We start from the raw sequence: 26,341 nt of genomic DNA on the forward strand, positions 1-26,341 counted from the left end.
GAGGAGGCCAAATTTGGCAAAGCTGTCCTCCATAATATCGACAAATAAGAAACTTCTTGGCACCCACACCCTAAGACAAACTGCTTTGGGAGTCAATCAAAGCTGAGGCATACGTGGTAGGACACAATCCATTCGAAGAACATGTTACTTACCCATTGTTAGGCAAGATTGTATGCAGTACCCTTTGGGTGCACTACAACAACCCTGACCTCCTGGCAATAGGAACCCAACCTTTGATATAAGTCTCTACTACACAAGTTGGTAGTGTGTTGATCTGCCAGGCTTATCTCAAGAGGGGTCAGTGTGAGCTGTAGGGGTGTTACACAGAGATTCACAGTGACAAGTATTCAAATAAACTCTTACACACAAGGTTTCTTGATTAAACAATTATTAATTTATTTAACAGTCAGTTAGAGCAAGCCTTCTTCAGAAGTGGCCAAGATATAAAGCAACACACAAATACACTCCAAAATACACACTCTTCTAAATAGGTAAGTACCCTTTTGGGATGGCCCACAGACACTACCTACACCTTCATGTGACTTCAATAGGTTGGGTGCTGGGGACATTAATATATTACTGTTGCATTTAGAATGCAAAGTCAGTAAACGCCTTCGCTGAAGGAAGACACCACACCTACGCAGAGGAGAGAAGAGTCATTCAGGGAGCCAGGCCATCCAATGATAAGTTGGCAAAAGTCACGGTAAACTGAAGAACTTCTTGCAGGTAAGTAAGTCTTGCACAATGTTTTAGAAGTCTTTGTAGAATAAGAAGAAATCAAAGCAGGGCCACAAGCTGATTAGGCTTGGGAAGTAAAGAAGCTGACAGCAACTCTACTGATGCAACCTAGACAAGTCTCCAACGAGGACAAGTGCTGTTACACAACAAGAGGTAAGTTCTCTTAGACTGTACAGTACCTTTGGGTTGAAGAAAAAGTGCAGCAGATGGCTTCTGTTCCTGTGCAGCTCTGCAGATCCTGGTGTTCCTGTGCCTCAGTCGTGGGGACAAGAGGGAGGACTTCTGGGGACTCCTGCACTGCAAGGGGACGGTCACCGACCGCAACCGGCAATCTTTAAACAAGTGGCACTTTGGTGTTTCAGCTTCTCGCGTCTACCGCAAATAGCAACTCTGCGGTTCCTGGCTGTCAAGATGGGCTTTCCTTGCATCTGGGGTCCAGCACTCTAATGAGGTGGCTCAGGCTCGGTCAGTCCTGCTTCCTGGGAGTCTGGAGGATCTTCCTGGAGCTCTTGGCCAGCTTAAAAGCAACGCACACTATCTGGTGTTCCTCTATTCGGTTCCAGCAGCAACTGCAGTGGAATTTCAACCAAAGGATGTCCAGGTGGCTTACTTTGGAGTTGATTGGTCCCACCAACTCAAGGGGAGAAGTCATCCTTGCAGGGCTTCTGTAGTCAAAACGAAATTGAGTTTCAGCACAGCAGCAGGGCTTCACCAGGCAAACCAACGGTCCAGGCGTTGCAGCAGGCGTCCTCTTCAAGTTCTTCTTCGGATACCTAGGTCCAGTGGTCGACTCTGCCTTCCAAGCCAAAAAGCCTCGCCTTTTATGCAGGTTTCTCCCATTCATTCCAGCCTAGCTGTCATTTTGGCAGAAATGACACCCTTGGGTGCTTTAATGCAGCTGTGAACGTAGCCCGCAGTAAATGCACACCATGCTAGTTAAAATTAAACCACTGCCTCCAGCCATTCATCGAGGAAAGGGTAACATAAAAATGTTACATGAGAAATTAGACAAAGGGGATACTAAGTAACACCTCCAGCACCCTATTGTAAGATAGTGTGTCCTGGATCTAGAAAGTTACAAGTGTAAGTAAAGTCAATTTCACTTCATTGCTCTTGGAAACAGTAGTTTATCCAAGAGAAAGCATTTAAACCTTTGGGAAATCTAAAAGTCTTCCATTTGTCACTGCACTGAAGGCGCTGTGACACAATGTAAAAAGATGATGCCTATGTAGTTTGTTAGACTCCACAACCAAAGGAAACACAGAGTTAAATATCACATTAAAATACATGAGAGAGTGGGAAAAAGGTTCCTCTCTCTCTCCAGGTTAAAAAGTCCTCAAAATCCAGCAAAGTTGCTGGGGGCCTCTAAGGTACAGAGGAATTAGCACATTTCTGAAAATTCTCCCTGACACCCGTGGTAACGTTCTTTCAAGGGGATTGGGTCCTCCGATGTATTCCATATCTATGACAGTAATCACCACAGCTGTGCTGCTTCGGAAAATCTTTCTGCGTCCTGCGTCGATGTCGTCGATACGCCGCCCTCAAGGACCTCCGCCGACGTCATTGGATGTTATAAGTAGGACGCACGACGCCCATATCCTCAGTTCAATTTTTTCCGCGAACGTGTTCGCTTCGGAGATCTCGGCGCGCCTTGACTCTTTGGAGTTTCTGTTGTTTCGGTTCTTCGAACCTGTTCGTTTGTAAAAAGTTTTCGAGATGTCTTCCTCTTCTTCCACCCCGCGTCCGGGCTTCAAGAAGTGTGGGGACTGCGGGTCCAAGATGTCGGTGATGGGCTTGCATGATGCCTGCCTCTGGTGCCTCGGGGAGGCCCACGACACGGATCATTGTGTCGACTGCCAGTCGCTTAAGTCCAAAGCCTTGCGGGAGCGCAAGAAGAAACTGTCGGTCGGTAAGGTGTCCAAGCCCCAGAAATCGAGGTCCACTGGGCTTTCGACAGACGATTCGAGGGGCGACTCTCTGCATCGTCGTCGGAAGTCTAGGGGGTCTCGGTCCCAGAGTGGGTCCCTCCACTCCTCTGCCTCTTCGAGGCACTCCCGGAAGCACCGTCATCGGTCGCCTTCCCCGTCCTCGTCCAAGGACTCCGCACGTCGGCAGGTCGCTTATCCCACCAAGAATGCGACTCCGGAGGAATGGGCTTCCTTCGGTAAGAAAATGCTGGCGATTCTTGATTCGCAGGGCACCGGTCCGTCCGCGCCTCCGAGTGGGGTCGGGCGTGACCGTACTAGAGACACCGCTCGCACGCCTTCGGGCTCGGGTGGTCGGCACGATTCGTGGGAAAGGTCCCGCTCGGACAAGGGGAATCGTTCTAGTCATGCCCGTTCCTGGTCCCGGTCCTCAACGCGCTCGAGACCGTGTGCACCTGTGATCTCTTCGAAGAAGACGTCGATGCCTGTGGTGCCGAGGTCGTCGAGGGACCCTCTCGAGGCTCCGCCTCTGAGGAAGTCGTCGACACCATCGGCGCCCAAGCTGTCGAAGGACACGCTTGGGGCTCCGCCCTCGAGGCCTGTGTCGATGCTGTCGGCGCCGCATTCGGTGTCGACGCCGATTCACTCGAAGCCCTCAACGCCTTTCAAGGCTTTTTCGACAGGGGTACCCCGGGGTACGGTGGAACCCCCTAGAAAGGCTCTGGCCAAGGCCAAGCATGGCTTTGTTCCCCATTCTGTGCCCACTTTCCACCATCTTGATTACATTTCGGAGGTGGATGAGGGCTCTGATGATGGCATGGTTCCTGATAGGGTGCCATATGAGATTATCTCGGGACATAGTCAGATTGAGGACCTACGTCAATCACTGCACGATGCCAGTGGTCTGGACACCTCTCCGGAGGTGGAGTTTTGTAGGCCTGAGCCTGGCACCCATGCTGAATCCTCGTACCAGTGCCTTATGTCAAGGGTCACTGAGTACTTGGGGTTGTCTGCTCCCCCAGGGGATTTTCTTCAGGATGACCTCACGGATATCCTCGACCAAGATCCACCAACTGACCCGGAACTGCCGTTCCATATACATATACATATACAGAGGGTGACGGCGGCTTGGACTGCTCCGGAGAGTCTCCCGGCAGTGGGCAAGTCTTTGCCGCGAAAATACCGCCCAGTCAGTAGCGACCCCTGCTACTTGACCAAGCACCCCACTCCGGAGAGTTTGGTGGTGCAGGCGGCTACGGCCCCAGCAAAGCAGGCGTCGTATCCTACCATCCCTCCTGATAGGGACGGCAAGCGTTTTGATGGTTGGGCAAAGAAAGTTTTTTCTTCAGGGGGTATGGCTCTTCAGGCTGCCAACTCCGTATGTGCCTTGTCAAGTTTCACGCACACTCTGTGAAACTGTGTTTCCTAAGCCGTTGAACATATTCCCGAAGGGGACAAACAGGATTGTTTTCTTGCTGTGGTCCAGGATGGCAAGGATGCCATGTGTGAGGCCGTTCAGTCGGATTTTGACATGGCAGATTGCATCAGCCGGTCCATGGCGGCGAGCACCGTAATACGCAGGTTTGCGTGGTTGCGGAAGTCGGGGTTTGCTCCTGATGTGCAAGCCCGGCTCCTCAACATGCCCTTTGATGGTGTCCATCTTTTTGGCAGCAAGGCTGACGAGAGCCTTGAGAGGTTGCAGACCTCAAAAGCTGCATCAAAGTTGTTGGGCGCTGCAGTTCGCCAACCTCCACCTTTTCGTCCTAGGGGACAGCACTGGAGGGGAGGTTCCTTTCATTATAACTCATCCTTTGGTAAAACGAAAGGAGCTGCTAGTCAAAGGGGCCAACGTAGGAGTGCCAGAGGTGGAAAACAAGGTACTCGAGGTGCCAAGGCCGCTCGGGCAGTTGCCTCTTTGCCCTCAGGCAATGCCGCAGCCGCTTCAGCTCAGTCATGAGGCCATGTCCCATGGTTCGCCGGTTGGGGGGGAAGGCTGGCGCAGCATTTTGTTGAATGGCGTGCCATTACTTCAGATGTGTGGGTTCTGGAGATCATAACCCATGGCTACTGTCTTCCTTTTCGGCAAAGACCTCGCAACAGTCCACCGGGGAATCTCTCTTTGAAGAGTCCGGATCCGCTCCTTGCGCAGGAAATTCAAGCCCTGCTGGAGAAAGGCTCCATAGAACTGGTGCCTGTAGCGGAGAGGAACAAGGGATGGTATTCCCCTTATTTTTTGATTTCCAAGAAAGATGGAGGATTGAGACCCATCATGGACTTGTGCGGTTTGGACAAGCTCCTTCAGAAGGACAAGTTCAAGATGGTTACTCTTTCTCAAGTCCTCCAGGCCCTTCAACTTCAGGACTGGTTGGTGTCTCTAGACCTCAAGGACGCTTATTTTCATGTGCCGATCCATCCGAAGCACAAGAAGTACCGGAGGTTCGCAGTTGGCGACTCACACTTTCAGTTTTGGGTCCTGCCGTTCGGATTGACCTCCGCCACGGGGGTCTTCACCAAGCTCATGGTGGTGGTGGCAGCGGATCTCAGTAAAGGGGGGATTCACGTCTACCCCTACCTGGACGATTGGTTGATCAGGGCGCGTTCTCTTGAGCAAGTCCTGGATCATTTGTCCGTCACCTGCCACTCCCTCCACAAGCTGGGCTTCTCCCTCAACTTAAAGAAGTCTCACTTGACGCCAACTCAGAGGCTCCAGTACATCGGAGCAGTGCTCGACACGTCCCTAGGGCAGTGTTTTCCTCCTGAGGTGAGGGCTCATCACATTCAGCAGATGGTGCACAATTTCCAACATGCCTAGAGTCTCCCTGCGTTCTAGTTCTTGAGATTGCTCGGCCTCATGGCATCCTGCATTCTTCTGGTCCCAGAGGCCAGGTTGCGGATGAGATCTTTGCAATGGGCACTGAAGCTCCAGTGGTCTCAGTCCTCCAGCAGGATGTCAGACCCCATTCAGGTGCCGCCCTCGGTCGCTCAGGACCTTCTGTGGTGGGCCGTCGAAGGCAATCTGATGAAGGGGGCTCCATTTTGGCTACCCTGGCCGGAGGTGATGATTGTGACGGACGCATCCCTCACGAGATGGGGAGCTCATGCCAACGAGTTGACAGTCAGCGGTCTTTGGTCTCCGTCGGAGTCCAGACTCCATATCAATCTGTTGGAGCTGAGGGCCGTCAGGCTTGCCCTGAAGGCTTTTCTGCCGACTGTGCGAGGAAAGAATGTCCTGATTCTGATGGACAACACAGTGGCCATGGACTACCTCAACAAAAAGGGGGCGGCAGGGTCACTTCCTCTGTGCAGGGAGGCGATGCAGCTCTGGTTCTGGGCAATCCAGCAGGAAATGTCGATCTCGGCAGTTCATCTGGCCGGAGAAGAAAACGTGACGGCGGATGCTTTGAGCTGGCAGAGCGCGATCTCTCACGAGTGGGAGTTGGCTCAGGAGATTCTCCTGGAGATCTTTGCCCTATGGGGACCCCTCAAGTGGATCTCTTCGCCTCCAGTGTCAACCGGAAGTGCGAAAGGTTCTGCTCGCGGGAATTTCCTCCAAGAGGGGCCTTAGGAGACGCGTTCGTGGTGGAGTGGTCATTCCCACTGCTGTATGCGTTTCCTCCAGTCCCTGTCATCCCGCAAGTGCTACGGAGGTTCGGTTCCCGGATTATCCTCATTACTCCGGCATGGGCCAGGAGGACGTGGTACCCGGACCTTCTCGACTTGTCCATCTGCCCTCCACGTCATCTTCCCTACCGAGACGATCTGCTCTCACGGGAGGGGGGTCAGGTTCTCCATCCAGAGGTCAGATCCCTCAACCTTCACGCTTGTCTTCTGAAAGGTTGAGGTTTAAGGATTGTGACCTCCCTGAAGAAGTGATGAAGGTGTTGCTTTCGGCCAGACGGCTGGCAACCAAGTCCCTGTACCGTTGCCGTTGGAGAAAGTTCTGCGACTGGTGCAGGGTTAAGAATGTGGATCCTTTTTCATGTGACATTACTGTGGTTCTGTCTTTTTTGCTTTCTTTGGCCCACAAGGGCCTGCAAGTGGGTACCGTTAAAGGTTACCTGGCGGCGCTGTCCATATTTAAGCTATTTTAAAATTCCTTTAATTTCTCAGTTTCTAAAAGGGCTCATGAAGGTGTTCCCTCCGTCACCTTTCCAGGTGCCCGGTTGGGATTTGAACCTTGTTCTCAAGTTTCTAATGGGTGCTCTGTTTGAGCCTTTACATTCCTGCCCTTTGAGACTATTAACTCTTAAAACTGTATTTTTGGTTGCGGTCACTTCCGCTCGCAGAGTGAGTGAGTTACAGGCACTTTCAGTTAAGCCACCCTTCACTGTGTATCATAAGGACAGGGTTGTCCTTAGAGTTCGTCCTTCCTTTCTTCCAAAGGTGGTGTGTTAGGCAGAAACCTGTGCAGTTCCCCTAGGGACCCCTGCAAAAGATTTAAGACTACAGGTGTTTGGCAGTAAACCCACTTGGTAGCAGTCTGTACCACACAGATTCACTTGGTAGCTGTGGCTGAGCAGTCAGACTTCCCTCAAGAAGAGTTAGGCAGTATACAGAGCATACAAAATAGGTACAGAATTACAGTAGCACAAGCAAACACTGACCAGAACTTGGGTGTAAAAGTATATACTTATTTATTTAACACACACTTATAAAACACACTATCACTAAATTGGTAAGATAAGTTCAAAACACAATCACTATTATCATATGTACATCCCTGATTACTTGTTGGACAAGTCTTAGTTAACACCACTTATTTCCAGACAGAGGTGAGCGCTTAACGTTTGATGGCACTCCAACAAGTTAGATAAAAAGGGAGGGAAAAGCAGAATTATGGAAGCATACACACTAAACACTTTTTAAAGACCCACAGCAAGTTTAGGAAGGCACAGTCTACTGGTGAGCAAGGAAGTTTGGGTGCCAGGCCCATTTTCAGGGGAGCCAGGCGGAAGATGCCCAAGATCAGACAGAGAGTCTTTGTTTGTGAAGGTAGTTCGAAAAAGGTTTAGTTCAGTGCAGAAAAGTTAGCTAAGGTGTCCCAGGCTAACCCAGGTTCGAGAGACGAGGATTTAATACACCCCGTTCAAACGGTTGCAAGGGAAGCCAGGCGGAACACGGTACCTTAAATGGAGTGGATCCTCCAGCGGGGGCAATTGTTCCTGGCAACGGGTGCAAGTCGCAGCGTCGTCCAGAGGAAGAGAAGATCTCGTCGCGGAGGAAGGATGAAGGTCGTTGCACTGCCAGGGAAGAAACCAGCCGCGGAGTTCTCCGGTACAAAGGTACTACCCTTTCGGTTCACGGTAGTGGTGAAAACGTGGTATCCCGGTTGCCGGGGTGCTTGGCACAGGCAAGGCGGCCACAAGATGCTCCAGGAAGGCGAAAAGAAGGTAGACTGGTTATCCCCACCAGTCGAAGGAAGAAGACTCTCCGGGCTGGAGATCTCCTCTGTCGTTGGGAAAAGTGGTGAGATGGTTCAGCAGGGCTCCACCGGTGGTGTCGTCGTTGCAGGCCGGCTCAGCTTCTCCCTCCTTGGATTCTTAGGTCCTGTGGCGACTTCTGAAGTTCCAGTCCCCAAAGCCCTGCTTTTATGCAGCACACCCCCATTCACTCAGCCTAGCTGTCAATCAAACATGCTAAGTGGTGAGCCGGCCGGCTCACCACTTGGGCCAATCACACAAGAGTGCGACATGATTTACCAAGGTAACTCAGTCCAGGGTGCCTAAACCCCCTCCCACACCCCCTGTGGTACCCAGACAGAGTGGCACCACTTTTGGAGGCTTCTGTGGAGAAGCCCGCCAAAAAGTGGAACAAAGGGCTCGACTTGGGTTGGAGTCACAGAAGATATCACAAACGCCATTTTACAATCGAGTTCTGGCAAAACATACCAACCGGCGAATTAATATTAAATAAATAAAGCGGCGGTATGTTCGAGGCTATAAGAATTAAATAATTAAAGTTGGTAGCCTCGAACAATTGGAAAATCCCATAGAGATATATTCACGGTCGAATATAAAAAGTAGTATCCACTGCCACCAGCCAAAACTCGACCAGGGGGGACGGAGACGTGCCCCCTCGAACAACAGACCCCGGGGCAATCGGATTGCCCCAACCAGTACGTCCACAATATGATGGTTTGTACTGGTTTCTGTTCATAATTTGGGACTAGCAAAGCCAATGGTGACTTTACATGCCCTGGGAGACAGTAGTCAGTCCCAGGGTATGGAGTCTATGTTGGGGGGTCGCTACAACACCCCTGGATTACGGCACAGAGGGTGCTGTTTAACCCACATCAAAAAACACATGAGACCCTATGGAGTAAAAGACCCCATAGCCCATAAAAAACATGGAAAGTTAAAGGAACACCTCAAATCATGTCTAAGAGTGGGAGCAAAAGAATCTCACTCTTAGCAGGAGAGAAAAAAATAAACCCCAAAAAATCCAGCAAAGCTGCTGGGGGACTCACTAGGTTTGGGAAATTAGCCTTACAGAGAATTCTCCCTAACATAGTGTCTGAATTTCATTTAAGCCAGAAGGTTATTCTTCTGGCGTTTTATCCTCCTCCACATCCTGGTAAGGAAGAGGAGAGGCTCCTAGGCTGGATCCTAGGAGAGCTTTGAGCTTTTATATTTCACACATGTCCCGGGTCAGAGTAGACTCTTTATTGGTTACGCTGGAAGGCGTTTGGGACAGGCTGTTACTAAGCAGACTTTGTCTCGCTGGATTATCTTGGCCATTTCTGAATGTTACTGCTTGGCGCGTAAGGACCCTCCAGTAGGCTTGCTGGCCCATTCTACCAGGGGTATGGCTCCCTATACTGCCCAGCAAAGGGGTGTTCCTATTCGTAACATCTGTGATGCAGCCACCTGGGCTTCGGTCCATACTTTTGTACGACGCTACTCCCTCGATTCGCCTTTGGCAAGGCGGTCCTTTACTCTGCAATTTGATTGGGCATTCTAAATTTCTATCTTCTAAATTCTTTTTCCCACCTCCTTACGTTGGTACTGCTTTGAGAGTCTGTCATAGATATGGAATACGCCGGAGGACCCAATCCCCTCGAAGAACAAGTTACTCTCTTACCTGGTAACTTTCTTTCGATGGGATGGTCCGACGACGTATTCCATATCGCTCCCTCCCTGCCTTCCCCGCTACAGAATTTCTTATGCGATTGCAGCTTACGTTTCCTCAAGGCTTTGTGTGGTCAGACTGTCAGGAGACTGGTGCCACACGTTCTGGGAAAAAACTACAACTGAGGCTATGGGCGTCGTGCGTCCTAATTATAACATCCAGTGATGTCGGCCGTCGGAGGAGGTCCTCGAAGGGTGGTGTATCGACGTCATCGACGCAGGACGCAGACGCCGAAAGATTTTCCCAAGCAGCACAGCTGTGGTGATTACTGTCATAGATATGGAATTCGTCGTCGGACCATCCCATCGAAAGAACGTTACCAGGTAAGAGAGTAACTTGTTATTCTACTGGCTGTTCCTCCCACGTATACCTCATCGCCCTCCCATCCAGCCCCTCTTGCTTGCCTAGAATTTCCATGCCTTGCACCTTCCTTTCTTGCAACGTCAAGATTGTCTCCTCCTATGACACAGCATGCAAATTAAAGGAGGAAAAAACTAGAACTGAGGTAACGGTCTGCATGCGTGCATGCTTCATATACCAGTGTCAACGTCACAAGGGATGCTACGGAGACCGTCGAAGACCAAGACTCGACGCTGCACGATGCTCAACCCTATGAAAAACAAATTCCAAAGCAAGCTGCAAGCAGACTTGCATATATCAAAGATGAGGAATATGTTGGAGGAACATCCAGTCGAAAGAACGTTACCACAGGTAAGTAACTTGTTCTTCTCACGTAGCAACAGCTTTTGGTACAATTTCACAGCACCACAAACATTCTCCCTGAATGCTCATTCTCAGAAAGTTCCCAGAACTGCTCGCCTGATGCATATTTCCACTGCACCATAGCGCTGAGAAGACCAGAACGCGCTAATTTCTCATTATTCAGGAATAGCATCAGGTATGTCTGACACACTCAATAAATGTGGGCTATTTGAAAACACAAAACTAAAGAAAAGGTGAATAAAGAAAGACAACTGTTGTGGAAAGTAACAAAATCATAAATTAACCAGTGATCTTTTAAGGAGAACACAAAATGCAGCTGGGCTTTTCGGGAATAGATAGGCCATAAAGCGCAGCTCTGAAATGCATGCCATTGGCGTGGTGGGTCTCGGCTGTGTGATGTTTTCAGCCCAGTGTTGTTGAGATGAAGTCGCCTGTGACATATGGGGCAATCAAGAGTTCCAGCGTGCACGGCCTACCTCAAAGGAGGGTCAAGTCTTGCGGCCATCGGCAGTGGGATATCTTACACACTCCCCTCCCTCCAAAAATTCCAAACATCCCCTTTGTGTAACGATGAAATGAATGGGCCAAAGTGAGCACTACATGGTTGCTCTCTTGAGAGAAATGGAAAGCTACCTCAATGGATTTGTGGAAATCACACGGTGGTGGTTGGTGCGCATTCCTGAAAGCAGGCCTCAATCTTGCTTCCTCCTCACCAAGCACTGCCTGCCCTTCCCATTGCCACTGCATATGGTCTGCATGGTGTACTTGTGTTGGGTCTGTGCAGTTTTTGTCGCATGGGGCTTTTGCTGCTGTCGTATGCTGCTCCATCCGAACCCGTAATCCCTGAACCTACATGCGTGACTCTTGAGAGGATGAGATATGATGACTGGGACCTCTCCAAGGAGGTACTTGAGGTGCTGTTGGCTGCATGCAGGCTGTAAACAAGATTGCTCTATGCGAGCAGGTGGAGACGATTCGTGGTGTAAGGAACATGAGATTGACCCGATCTCTTGCCCCCACCACTACAGTGATGGAGTTCCTTCTGACACTGGCCTTTTCCGGCCTTCAGGTCCCCACAGTCAAAGGATACTTGGCGGCTTTGTCTGTGTTCAAAAGGTCTCGGATCAAGGGTCCTTTTTTACGATCCTGGTTACGGGCCAATTCCTCAAGGGCCTTGTGAATATGTTTCTGCCTACTCCCTTTGTTGTTCCGGACTGGGACCTTAATTTGGTCCTCACTTTTCTTATGGCAGCTCCATTTGAGCCATTACGCTCTTGTTCTTTGCGACTGCTCAACTTGAAGACCGCGTTCCTAGCGGCATCACATTGGCCAGACGGGTCAGCGAGCTGCAGACCTTGTCTTGTAGGCCACCTTTCCTTTGTTTCTTTCGAGAGAAAGTTTCCCTAAAGGTGGGACCCGGATTCCTGCCCAAGGTTGTCGGAATTTCACTTGTCCCAGGCCATTGACCTTCTTGTTTTTTTACTCGCCTCCACACCCCTCTAAGGAGGAGGAACGGTTTCACAAGCTGGAACTAAAGAGAGCGTTGTTATTATATGGCCAGAACGGCGTAGTTCAGGAAGGTGGACCAGTTGTTTGTGGCTTTCTCTGAGGCTAAAATTAGTCCCGCAGATTCCTCATCATCCCGCCCATCCATCCCACTAATAAAGTGTTTGCAGTCAGTGGTTATCTTTCTCTTGGGAGGAAGAGGTGAGCTATGGTTTCAGGGACTAATGTCCTCTTTTGGTTCAGTGTTGCATCTGCAGTCTCTATTTCCCGCAAACAAAACATCCCAGTTGGGGTTTCATTTTCTATTCAATTATGGGTCTTTGGCCGTATTGTTAGTTTTCCTCTGCAGTGGCTGAACTCGGGGGGGGGGGGGGGGGAAGAAGGTGGGAAAAAGGTGGGAACTGAGATAAAGGGACGTAGTGACGCAGTATATGTACGACGACCTTCGTCACGTCCGGACTAACGACAGAGACATCGAGGGAAGACGAATCAATGACCAAGTTGAGGTGCACTATGCCCCCTGTCAAAAGGTTTTCCGAGCAACTGACGCAGGAATGGATATCTATGTGATGAGGAATCTGCGGGAGAAGAATGCATAGAAAGAACATTACGGTAAGTCATTTCTCCTTCTAAAGAATTATTTTTGCCTGTGTATATATAAAATAAACCATTATTTTTACAATATGTAAGTTTATCAGTGTTTCTTTGAACCATATGTATGCCACAAGTTATTTCTACCTATCCACAGCTCTCTCTCTCCCTCCTAAGATAATCCTTGATTCTCTGTCATTGCCACCATAATATCATTGCCACCATCATAGCATGTGGTACAGCCTTATATTGAGAGTTGGGGTTTGTTGTAATTCTTGGTTATTTATAATGCGCTTAATACCCGGAGGGTTCTCAGAGCAGACCCGGGGATCGAGCCTGTGTTGCTCCGCATCGTCATTCTTCCAAGGTGAGCATGTTGCCCCTCAGCTATCCTGCCACGACTGTATTGCCCAAAGTATAGTTTTATAAAGTCCCTTTGGGTGGACTTTAGAAAAACTTTCCTAACACTCATACCTTGTTAAGGATGGACTGCTAAAGCCTCAAGGTCTCTGGAAAGTATTACATGTGTTGAAGGTGCTTACCTGCTATTGTCGTGTTGTTTATACATTTTATTCCTACAACAGAATATTTCGAGTTACTATAACCGTGGTTTTTACTTACCTTTGAATTGCATTCATATGTTTTACACTGAGATTTACTACACAAATTATTGCATTGGTTTTCTATTGTTTTTTAGCTTTGAAATAGTACTTAACTATATAAAGATTTATATTTGCCTTGTGTATATATAAAACAAAGAACTATTTTGATATAACTATGTGTTTCTAACGGGCTATGTATACTCTACGTTCTCTGTGCTGCTGACCTATACAGCTCACATCTCCCTCCTAAGGTAAGCCTGGCTGCTCTGCCATACTACCAAAACCTTGAGTGGTACTGACATATACTAGAGGTTGGGGCTCTGTATACCAAGGGGACATATTTATAAAGTCCTACCATAAGTGGACATGAGAACAACTCCCTAACAGTGACTTTGAAACCACCCCCTAACAATGCCAATGGAAGCAAGGTTGCAAAAAGAAAACTTTCTAAACTGTACTTGCTCAGTTACATGTGGTAAATGTATTAAGTGTACATCTTATTTCTTAATAACTCTCTCCACAAATGTAGTAAGCTCTACGAGAGATTGTGCAGGTGTTCGGTGGAACGATATGCAAATATTGTTAGAAAGGGAGAGGCAGACCAAAGTCAAACATTTGAGAGAAATGTCTTGGGTTTTTTGGGAGACTGTGAATATTTTTGTGAGGGAGATCGAGAGAGTATGGGGTTGGAAGCTAGTGTTTGACCTCCAAGATTTGAACAGAAGCTGCAAGTTTCTGTTAATTTACGATTACAAGTTGTTGGGAAAGTTTTCTCTTTTAGTATCTTTCCTTTCATATTCCATGAACCCCCCAAACATTTTGCTTTTGTTTTTCACCTGGTCCTGACTTTTTTACAGTGAAGTGAAGCCTTCAGATTCACTCCACTGGGCTTTTGCTCACTTGTTATGGGAAAACTGACCAGTCCTTCAGGCTGTTGTTACTGGTAAACTATGTTTTTCTTTTCTTTTTACATGTTTTCTATTTTGGGTAACTTTTTCACATTGCACAATGCATCTTCCAATGCAGTGCAATGGGGATACTTTTGTGTCGCTCTAGACTACTCTCAAATGGACTTTTGGTTACTTTCAAGTGTGCCTAAAGACAAACTGGTGGCGGCAGTTACTTTCTCAAGATTTTTACTGTACTTTTCATTAGCCTTCTCGCGTTTACCGCATTTGGCTACTAACAGTGGCTAGTGTCCCAACATGGCTGTGTCACAACGGTTTTCGTTTGTTACTTGTTCATCTCGTCTTTTTGCCTTCTTCCTGCCTTGCCAGGTCAGGAAGGGAACCCCCAATCAGGTGTCTCGTTTTCTCCCCAATTCCTTCAGAGACAATGGCAACAGATATATCCCTAGCGGGCTGGTGAGCGAATGCTTGGATGTCTGGAGCTTTGACTGGAATACTCATCCCATCCCAAAGTCTGGGAACAAACTTGATAACTTTGAAAGAGGCAGCTCCCTAGGGATGTATATGGCAAACATTGAATGGATGCACCCATGCTGTTGGAAACTGAGATTCCCTCTGAACCCCCATTTCCCTATGACAAAGGTGGTCCTTCCATTTTCATTTTTATTTTCTGGGGTGCATCTCTGAAGACTGATGAGGAAGCCTTCCATGCCAGATGGATCATGGTGAAGCTCTCCTGATGTGAAGTTCTGTCCTAGACTAATCTCAAAGCAAAGTTGTAATGTTCACTTGAAACAGTTGGAAGAACCATGTAGAACTGCTTACCAGCCTACCCACACTTAGGCAGGCCTGCAGTGAGTTTCCCTAGGTGGGTAACCGGCACCTAGGTGTTAGGAAATATTTCTTTTAGGCAATATTTCATCTATATTCTATGGACCAGAACCTTTTTGTTTTTGTTTTACACTTTATCCTGGACAAAGTGTAAAACAAAAACAAAAAGGTTCTGCTCATTTGTTATTGGGAAAACTGACTAATCCTTCAACTGTCTGTACTGTCTGTTGGTTCCTTTTTGTCTTTTTACAGGTTATCTGTTTGGGTAACTTTTTCATGTTGCACAAAGCATCTTACAATGCAGTACAATGGGGGACACTTTTGAATCACCCTAGACTTAAAACTAAGGGATTTTTGGTTACTTTTAAATGTGCCTAAAGACAAGCTTGTGGCTGCAGTTACATTTTTACAATTTCTTGTTATAGCTCATTCGCGTTTACTGCATTTGGCTACTAACTGTGTCTAGTGTTGCAACATGGCCATGCCACGAGATTTTTCGCTTGGTCTTTTGCCATTTTGTTCTTTAGCCTTTTTCCTGCCTTCCCAGGTCAGGAATTTCCTTTTATGGTCATGCTTTCACCCGGGAAATCCTTGCTTTTCGTGGGCTAGTGCAGGCCATGTGACTTGGAAGCCACACTTTGCATCGGGACTGACTGGTCCCCGTACGCAAACTGGTTTCAGTATGTTTGGAGTGTATGCATGAGTTTTCCCAACAGTAGTCCCTGATTGGTCCACTGCTGGGGTGTGTGTGTGTGTGTGTGTGTGTGTGTGTGTGTTGGGCAGATCTTCGTTTGGTTGGACAGAGTTTCGGGGCTCACATCAATTTAGGATAAGAGAAGGGGTCCTGCCGCCATTTCTCCAGATCTGAAGAGGAGCCAAGTATCCTGTTTTAGCTGTGAATTCCGTGTAAGACCCTTGGACGATCCCTGAAGAGGCCTAGCGACCAATTTTTGCTGCAGTCCCGGTGGAGCCCTGTTTGGCTACTGATCTGAGAAGACCCTCATCGGTGCTTTGACTCTCTGGACTGGTGGGAATAACCAATCTCAACGTTTTCTCATGGCCCAGCAAGTTTCAGTTTTTGGAAGTGTCCCTGGGCCATCTAGTGGGCTGACCAACTCCAGTGTGGGCTATCACGGTAAACACATTGTTTCGAGTTTCGGCTTGGAACTCCTGGGGTCTTCAGCTTGTCCAGCAAGTAGCCTTCCTGAGACATATCAGCTCCCTCCCATCAAGGAGTCCTGAGATAAGAGGCTTCCTTTAACCGCAACATCTGTGACGCCTGCTGTCATTGCATCAATAACCGTCCCTGAAACAGGCTTTCCCACATCTGAAAGAGTGCCTGGAAAAGTCCTGCTACGGTGCCTCAGGCGACCCTCCAACGACCTGTCAGGTCTGAGTAAAAATTTGAGTACGGGTGGTAAGTTACGGCGAAACTTACTGGTACCCCTATCTCCACCCTTCGAACATTTGTACACTTTTAAATAGTTTTGTAACTCTTGGCTTTGACAATACTCATTACCTAAAGGCCCCAAAAGGTAGGAAATGGTTTTACTCACCAGTGAACATCTTCATCTTACTTTTGGACCCATCTTCACATCCCAACGATACTTCCCCTAACTTATTCCCAATAAAACTCAATGGAGACTTTGTGAACATTTGGACACAATTTAGGGTTGGACTTTATAAGCAAGGGTTGTAAAGCCTGTGAACTGGTGGTGCTAAATGTAATTAATGACCTTCCCTTTCAAGTATTGTGGGGGGTGAAATGATTGTTGCACTGCATAACTGTGATTTTATGTATGTTTCATATTATTTAGTAGTGTGTGTTATTACTACCTGTTAGCCATTTTTCATAGTGTGTTATGGACCTACAATGATTAGGGAATGTTTATAACTCCCTATCCTTGTGTAATCATTGATTGCTTCACTGTGTGGACCCATTGACCCCACTCACTTCTCCTGAGACCCATCCTTGACCGCTCTTCTTGCTATCTTGATTGGTTTGGCTAAGCTTTTAGCAGCTCTCCCTGTTTATTTCAACAAGGGTGGCCTCCTGAACTCTGTCCACCGGGCCAGAGTTTGGAAACCCATTCTAATAAATTGGTGTACAGCAATGAGGATCAGGTACTGGGTACCCCGGTGTTGTCCACTCAAGTAGTATCTGAATTATACCTACACAGAACAGAGATTTATTGTCTAGTACTGTAGCAGTCACCAAATATAATTGAAAACATAGAAACAGTCACTACATCCACTTTGAATGCATCTAAAGTAGATCAATTGAGAAAAAGGACTTCCATATTCTGGAAACACAGCTGAACTAACACAGAGGATAATAGATCTGTAAGAAAGTAGGAGTGTTCCTTAGCCTTCCAGTGGTGATGCATGAGGTGCTGGATCTGCTCACAGTAGCAGTAATGGTGTTACTGTGACTGCCACTATTGAGAGGGAAAAGTTGGAGGAGGAAGAGGAGATTCTACCAATTTCTCTCTAGCAAATTCTGAGGCTGAAGTTATGTGGGAGTTGAAAAAGGAGAGGGTCAAGCTTGGGCAAAAAGAGCTTGAGCTCATAATGCCAAAGCTTGATTTTGAGAGAATTAAGAGGCAAACGCATGTTGATCATCAGCTGGAGCTTGCCCGAATACAAGCTTCACAGGGCTCCTCCAGAGAGTATGGGAATGGTCTGGTCCCCTTTCTTATCCTCGGTTCCCCAAAGACCTGCTCAGAGTGTACTATGAGAAGAATTATATCATGGAATGGCTGACAACCTTTGAGTATGCTTGTGAGGTACAAGAAGTGGGCGACTCCGGTAAGATTGCATGGTTGATCAACAGGCTACCCCATTCTGACTTCACTGCCATTATGGAAATGTCAAAAGCTGACAGAAAAGACTTTGCAAAATTGAAGCAAGCTCTCATCTTAATGTTTGGAGAAGACTCCTGCCCAATACTTGAAGATATTCAGGGAGTACTGTTTTGGAGTTTTATTAGAGTCCACCTGTGGTAGGACTGTAGACGACTCACTCTTAGATGTACGGGGCTCCAACTTGGTAGCTATGGTCGAGCAGCCAGGCTTAGTCTAGGAAGGAGGAAGGCTGTAGTTGAGTACAAAGAGATTTGAGTACACTTATATTCAAGGAAACAGTTACACAATGTAGTTATAATAAAATAGGATTATTTATTATATACACTAGGTGGTAAACTCAAAATGCAATTTAGGTAAGTAAGGAAAGTTTCACACATATATTCAGTGGGACATTTGCTGTAGCAATTCTCATTTTAATAGTAGACCTTTTAGATGAGAAACAAGTAAGTATCACGAGTAGCTTTAAGTTAGCAAATCATTCATCGACCAAAATTTGCTGAATGGCAATACCGGCAAGTTACATAACTTTGTGTAGGCCTACACATTAGAAGTCTAAACCTATCTGGGGAATGAAAGTCTCAAATGTCAGATGAGGGCATAGGGGGGACCAGTGACACGTGGACGGGAGAACAAAGGTAGGCAGACGCTGTCAAAGTTGTCATATTTACAGATGGTGCTTTTCGTAGCAAGTAATGAAATTGGGTTCAGGGGGCTAGATAGTGTGATGAATCACTGATTCCCCCAGAAAACCTGGCATGGAACCCATCGGGTAAAATGTGTGCGTCCGATCCCCTCGCTGCATGCAGGACTTCCATTGCTGTGGCTTCTTTCAAACTGCTTCTCCTGCTCCACAATCGCCCACACCACCTGCAACCAGAGCCCCTTTTGCCAGCCACCAGAGACAGCCTCCTGGGTCGGAGGAGAAGCAGTTTGCCAGGTCGCGAGAAGCCACAGCAATGGAAGTCCTGTGTGCAACCAGGGGATCAGGCGCATAGATTTTACCCGGCGAGTTCACAGACTGGTAATGACCCCGGAGCGCTCTGTACCTGCTCTCATGCCCAAGGCAGATGTTCATCAAGTAAACAGCACTCGCATACGAGTGAAAGTGGTCATGAAAGTGATTTTGAATACTGAACTATTAAAAAGCAGCGAAAGCTATATTGGACAAAACCAAAAGACTGTAAATGGAAGTGTGTGAGTTTGTGGAATACGCAGCAACCTGAGCGGCCGATATTATTAAGACCTAAAACATAGTATGATTGCCCAAGCCAAGAGAGACTAAAGTCAAGGCAATTCAAATCCAACAGATATTGCCAAAGGCAAAAGGGGGCTAATGAGGTCCATACGTTGTGAAGCTTCTTGCCCATACTTGGTAAAACATATAGCCAAGGCTGGTATAAACTTACATTTACAAAGCCAAGGGAAGAGCAAGAACAGATCCTATCCTTGTCAGCATTTGGTTACTTGCGTAATGGGGAAACAAGAGTGGCAGAAAGGCTGCCCTTCTGGAAAAGGTTATTCAGAGGGAGAGGAGCATTATTCGCAGAGAAGTATTACAAAGCACCAATGTGAATCTTGTTTTCCCTGAAGAGTTGTTAAAAGTGTGAAGCTGCCAAATGAGGAATATTGTGAAGTTGTTGTGAATCTCTTGTCAGATGGTCTTAACCACAAAAGCACTTGTTGTTGGGAGACGCTGTTCGAACTGGGGAGTATACCAGGATGGCCAACCTTTGGAGCAGTAGGCCTGGAATGGGAGTAAACCAGGTGTGAATTGACGTAGTAGGCCTGGCAAACCAGGTAGAAGCTGTTGAAGTGCTTTCAAGTGATCCTGACAATTTGTGTTGCTTATGGTGCTGAAGAAAGAACTGTGTAAAGCTGCTATAAAGGAGTTATATTTCTTTAGAACTCTTCATTTGCAGCAAATCATCCTGACCAAGACAATTATTGTTGCTACTGATGAACTAAGAACCTTTTCTTTTCTTTCTTTATTTGAAGAGGATACATTTTTACACTTGTTCAAGGAAGAGAAAGAACCTTCTATTTTCTTTGTTGAATCCATGGAGTATTGGAACTTTCTTTAGACCAGTTGAAGTTGCAAAGGACTGTGTTAGAATTGTGTTGCAAATTAAGGATTTCCTTATTTCTTTTTGGAACTGTGGAGAAAATCCTGCCTAAATCTGGGGATGGGGAATTCACCCAGGTTATAAGGAGAGACTGATGTTGCATTTGCGAACGCAATTGTTATACTCATTTTGATGTCTTGAACTGCCATGCATTACCTCATTTATTTTATGGATTTATAAGTGTGAGGGACAGATATCCTTTGTTAATGTTTCCTTTGGTTTATTGTATGCAGGGACATCCTCGTCAGAGGTAGGTATAGTGTGGCGTTTATTCAACCTTCTAATTTAATAAAATTTTGGGAAAATTCTTCACATTTCTGACCCCTCACAGTAGGCCACCTGAAGGTTTTCTGCTTCTACAAGGGATTTCTTTAGGCACAGGATAACTCGGTTGGGTCGTCCACCCCAACGTGACTCAGAAAGCGCAAGAGGACTGAACATGCCGCCGTGTGGAGCAGGAGCTCCAGCACACCACTACCATAGGAGAGTCCTTCCGGTCTCCCCACAGCAGCAGAGAGGTAAGCCTATGAGGCGTGCAGAGTCGCTGTAGCCATAGTGCCCTCATGCTAATTCCTGCCCATATATTATTCAGAATAATATTTATCACCGAACATTGCAATACGAAACCTGATCCTGCTACAATCAAGTTCAGATGCAAGTCTCCTGACTACATCTGCTCCGGAATCGAGTGCATTTAAAGCACTTCTGAGATGGCCGACCACATTTCAGGCTCTCCCGACACCCACCTGCATCTGCGCAGCTGATTGGTGTGTACAGTGCCTTCTTACCCAATACGAGTCGACTGACAGGTGAAGCCAGCCCTTGTGGAAGGCCAGAGTTGAAGGCTCCTGTCCTGAGCCTGTCACGAGCCCAAGGCCAGCCACTATGCCCAACTAGAACTAGCGTGGAAACCTCACCATTCCTCATCGCCAATTGACCAGCCAGTGAACTGGTAAGACTCTGACAATCCTGCAATCCGAATTTACCCTGATCACCACCATACCTTGTGATTGATCCCTACTTCTGCATACCGTGACTATAAATCAGGCGTTAACCCCTGCTAGCGCATCCTGCTTCCGCCATATACGTGTACATGCCCACAGTATAGCATCCAGACTCGCTGCCCGTAGTGATGTTGCAACCCAGTAACTACAAATGCCCAATAATGCTTCGTGCCCAAAATCGATTGTGCATATAACTGATTGTCGCCACCTATGCCCACATCTGATTGCAACATCCCGTTACTATATCTGTGTTTTGTAACCCATTGCTCAAAACTGATTGTTGTAACAACTGTTCGCCAACACATCCATGCCCATAAATTGATGCTGCCACCCCATGACCACAACTGTGCAATGCTGCCCTAAGTCTAAAACTGAATGCTACCGATAATCGATTACCGCCCTTTATTGACTGCTGCCTTTTGGTTTTGGAGTCTGACAAACTTGAGATATGTCTGGCTGCTCAGTCACTCTACCAACTTGTGTAGTACAAACCTATACCAAAGGTTGGGTTGCCTATTGCCAAGAGGACAAGGCTGGTGTAATCTCCCACAGGGTTACTACATACAATCTTGCCTAACAGTCTACTGTGGATTTTTTTTTTCTCCATTATATGGAGCCTTGGAAATTGAGGCCCTACCACTATGGTGCCTGCATCACTGTGCAGACTGACCATAGGCCTTTAAAGTGGTTGATGAACATGAAGGGATAGAATCCTAAATTGCTCTGGTGGCCCATACGTCTCCAAGGGTTTGACTTCACCATTGAGTATAGGCCAGACGCTCAACATTGCAATGCTGATGTGCTGTCCAGAATGAATATGAGACGCATCCAGGGGTGGATTTGTTCCCCCTTTCCCTAGTCTTTGGAGGGATACGGGAGTGGGGGGGGGGGGCGTTTTAGGAAAGACTTCTCTTTTAGCAACTTTTCCTCCATATTCTATGGACCCCCAAACTTTTGGCTTTTGTTTTTCACCCTGTCCTGACTTTTTACAGTGAAGTGAAGCCTTCAGCTTCACTCCACTGGGCTGTTGGTCACTTGTTATGGTGAATCTGACTATTCCTTCAGGCTGTCACTACTGAGAAACTAGGTTTCCCTTTTCGTTTGATCTATTTTGGGTAATTTTTTCATATTGCACAATACATCTTCCAGTGAAATACAATGGGGATACTTTTGCGTTACCCTAGACTACTCTCAAAGGGATGTTTGGTTACTTTCAAGAGTGCCTAAAGACAAACTGGTGGCAGCAGTGACTTTTCCAGGAAAAGGGGGAGAGAGAGAGAGAGAGAGAGAGAGAGAGAGAGAGAGAGAGAGAGAGAGAGAGAGAGAGAGAGAGAGGGGGACAGATAGGAGGAGAGAGGGGTGGAGAGAGGTGGAGAGGGAGAGAGAGAGATATAGATATAGGCTGGGGGCTGAGTTTTGTTGCTCACCTCAATTTAGGATAAGAGGGGTCCTGCCACCATTTCTACAGATCTGAAGAGGAGCCAAGTATCCTGTTGTAGCTGTGAAGACCGCGGAAAGCCTGTGGATGAACCCTGAAGAGACCTGGCGATCAATTCTTGTTGCAGTGCCGGTGGAGCCCTGTCTAGCTACTCATCTCAGAAGACCCTCGTCAGTGCTTCAACACTCTGGAACAGTGGCAACAAACAGTCTCACTGTCATTTAGTGGCCCAGCAACTCCAGTTTGGGCTACCGCGGTAGAAGCATTATCGTTCCGCGTTTTGGCTCAAATCTCCAGGGGCCTTCAGCTTGTCCTGGGAAGTAGCCTTCTGTGAAATTCCAGCTCCCTACCATCAACAAGTCCTGTGATAGGAAGCTTCTTCTGACCACGACATCTGTGATGCCTGATGTGACCATGTACCAGTGACAGTCCCTGAAACCGGCTTTTCCGCAGCTGGTCAAATACCTGGAAGAGTCCTGATGCAGTACCTGCTGCATTATTCCACAAGAAGAGGTTGCACACAGCTCCTGGACCCGACCGGAATATCTGTTGCACGCCAGCTCTGGGGCATTTGCTACCGGAACCGAAGGCAGGGAAAAATGACCTCAGGCTACCCTCCAACAACCTGCCAAGTCTGTGGAAAAATCGGAATACAGGTGTTAAGTACCAGCAATATCTACCGGTACCCCTATCTCCACCCTTTGAAAGTTTGTAAACATTTAAATAGTTTTGTAACTCTTGGCAATGCTCATTACCCAAAGCACCCAAAAGTTAGGAAAAGATTTTACTCACCAGAGAACATTTTCATCTGACTTTTAGATCCATCTTCACATCCCCAGGATACTTCCCCTAACTTTTTCCCTGTTCCTAAAACTCTTTAGAAACTTTGTGTTCTTTTGGGCACAAGGCCCCATTCAACTTAAGGTTGGACTTTATAAGCAAGGGTTGTAATTCCAGTGGACTGGTGGTGCTAAATATAATTACTTACTTCCCTTTCGGGTATTGTGGGAGGTGAATTAATTATGTTGCCCTGCATAACCGTGATTGTACATATGTTTCATATTATTTTGTATCATGTGATACTAGCAAAAGTACCCGTTCTTCCGAACGGGTTCTGTAGACCGACATGATAACACTCATCAGTTGTTGAAAATCAGTGATCCTGTAGGTCCCTTTTTCCGATTCGCTTATCGATTAATGTGCTTTGCACTCTGGAATAAACTGCACTGAGTATGGGCGCGTGTGACTGGCTGACATACCCCGCAGCAGATGTTGGCGGGAGGCGAGAGTTGTCTGGTGCTGCATACTGGGACCTTCTGTGCACTCTTCCCACCTGTCGCCTCACCCTGGTATGGGGCAATTTGTTACGATGCAAATATCTGGGAAACCGTGCATCCTATTGACTTTCAAACGTGGTTTCGAGTTTTGTTCTTCGTGTCGGGGCCAGTCCTTCTATGACCATATTGATGTTTTGCCGATTTCAGGCAACCATCTCATGTGTGAAGGTCTGAAATCTGGGGAAAGGGGTGGGGTGTCAAAATGCTATGTAGCCAGTCATATCAGGAGGGCCCTAACGGGTAAATGTGCAAAAATTGGTTCAGATTGGTGAAACAGTGTGGAATTGTATAAGGACCAATGCTTCGCCGAGCTACAAACCCACAAACAAATTTTGACACGTGCTGAAATCCAGGGAAAGGGGTGGAGTGTCCAAATGTCATGTAGCCAGTGATGTCCAGAGGGTCCTAACAGGTAACTATGCAAAATGTGGTGCTGATTGGTGAAAAAGTGTGGAATTGGATAATGAAAAACACTTTGCCACAAACCCAGCCACTCACACATTTTCACTTTTATAAATGTAGATTACTACCCGTTATTACTCATTTTTAATAGTGTGTTTTTGGGCTTACAATAAAGAGTATTTTTATAACTCCCTTCGTATGTGAAGTCCTTGATTGCTTAACTGTGTGGACACATTGTGGACCCCTGACCCCACTCACCTCTCCTGAGATTCAGCCTTGCTCATTCTCCATGCTACCTTGATTGGTTTGGCTAAGCTTTCAAAAGCTTTCCCTGTTGACTACAACAAGGGTGGCCTTTTAAACTCTGTCCACCAGGCCAGTGTTTGAAACTCCTTTCTAACACCAAGCATTTGGCAGCATGAGGTTGCACATGTTGGTGTATGCATATACTTGGTGTGAAGTAAGGAAAGGGGGGGTAAATATGGGAACCAGCCTAGCAGGGCCAAAACTAAGGACGCAAAAGGCACCCTGGAAACTGATATCAAACATGAGAAAATCAAACTGCTGGCAGGTGCATGCAGTGTTAATGCTGATTTTCAATCCTTGGTACAGTGTGCTTCGACAGGTTGTGAATGGGCGGAGGATCCAACTTAGACATTGCCTGACTTGGCTGTTGTGGATGCTTACTACACACTTTTTTTCTGAAGATAAAAGACTAAACTCGCAAACTTCAGATAAAGGGTCTGTAAAGAGGCCAGAAAATGCTGTTTGGTGTAGCCCATCCTAACATTAGACTGATTTAGAATGTGGGCGATTGCAATTCCCAAACCCATTGTTCTTCTACAGTACTCACTACTTACTCAGCTCTCTTATTGCAGGGATACACTCTAGCAGATGAGGAGGAAGATCCCTTGATATATCAACATCGAATACTGAAGGGCAACCTGGGAGAGTCACTGAATAGTAATCCTTTGGACTCTGGACCTATGAAAAAGTTGCATGTCAGCACTGCCAACCTTCAGAGGGTGAGTAACAGTATGCTATAAGATGCATCCTTTCCTTCGTCTGCTTCAAACCTCTTTCACCTAATCAGTGAATGCCCTCCACCCCAGTAACCCAAGACACTGCTCAAGCCACAAAAAACTGCTTCCAACTACTAGAATCCCCATGTAGTAGTCTTTTAATGCAGCCTTAGAGACTGTCACTGCAGGGGAGCACACCTCCATCAACCAGTTGTTCCTCCTCCCCCATCAACCAGAGAAACAACCAATATCCAGAAACCTTCTTCAGGAACATCATAGACTCCATCTCCCAAACGCCACACCGCCTAGACAACCTGAGGTGATCTTTTATGGTTTTAGCCTCTTCCACCGTCGACACACCCAAGCCACCGGAGAAGACTACTGTAAAATACAACACCCGCAACAACTAACCTAGCCTATAGATCAGGGTTGTCCAACTCCAGGCCTCGAGAGCCGGATTCATGTCAGATTTTCAGGATGCCTCTCATTAATATTAATGAGCTAAATATGCATACAATGATTCTAAATGTTTGCACGTTTTTGCTCATGAATTTTAATGAGGGATACCCTGGAAATCTGCAAGGTTTACAGCCCTCGAGGACTGGAGTTGGACAACCCTGCTATAGATCATGACTTTCTCCTGACCATCCCTACCAGACATCGCTGAAAGCTATACCTGTACCAACGACTCACCTCTACCAATCAAGAGTCAAATACAAAGGAATCCTACAGATTACCTCAGCTTCCAAAGACCACAGTCAAACACAAGACTTGACCGGAAAAAAAACACTCTAGCAAACAACTACCCCTCCAATCCACTACAACCATTGCAATCATGCGAAAACACCATGAGGCACAGGCGAGTATGGCTATGGCCGCTCCAAGCCATAAGAGATCATTTGCAAAGCCTGTCATTTGCTAAAACAGATCAAGGCTAGAGGAGGTGCCAGAGACAACATCCAACCTTTAAGGATGTCTCTCCAATGTGTGGTGGGTCAGAAGAAAGAGTCGCACATGCAGAGGACATTATTCATTATCTTTAATGAAATTATAAGTGAAAGGCCTAACTTTCCCTATTGCTAAAGGGAATACCCTAACTTGCATATCTAAAGGAAATAAAGGTGTTCATCAGTTTTCAGGAAGTTCATAGTCAATGTGTCCTCCGTCCGCACTAACTCTATCTGACCCTACCACTATAA

General features: G+C 47.0%; 1 protein-coding gene across 4 annotated transcripts in view; it reads left to right on the top strand.

Moving 5' to 3' along the window:
- The window catches only part of MTOR (mechanistic target of rapamycin kinase), a 2,476,747-nt gene that overhangs the window by 561,685 nt on the left and 1,888,721 nt on the right, over positions 1 to 26,341 (top strand). For all 4 annotated transcript variants that reach the window (XM_069609933.1, XM_069609934.1, XM_069609936.1 and 1 more), the window contains one exon: positions 24,999 to 25,145. In XM_069609933.1, the coding sequence (XP_069466034.1) occupies positions 24,999 to 25,145 (147 nt within the window). The remainder of the gene's footprint in view (positions 1 to 24,998; positions 25,146 to 26,341) is intronic.

The sequence above is a fragment of the Ambystoma mexicanum genome, chromosome 8, assembly GCF_040938575.1.
Source record: "Ambystoma mexicanum isolate Mex_15411 chromosome 8, UKY_AmexF1_1, whole genome shotgun sequence".
NCBI classification, from domain to species: domain Eukaryota; kingdom Metazoa; phylum Chordata; class Amphibia; order Caudata; family Ambystomatidae; genus Ambystoma; species Ambystoma mexicanum.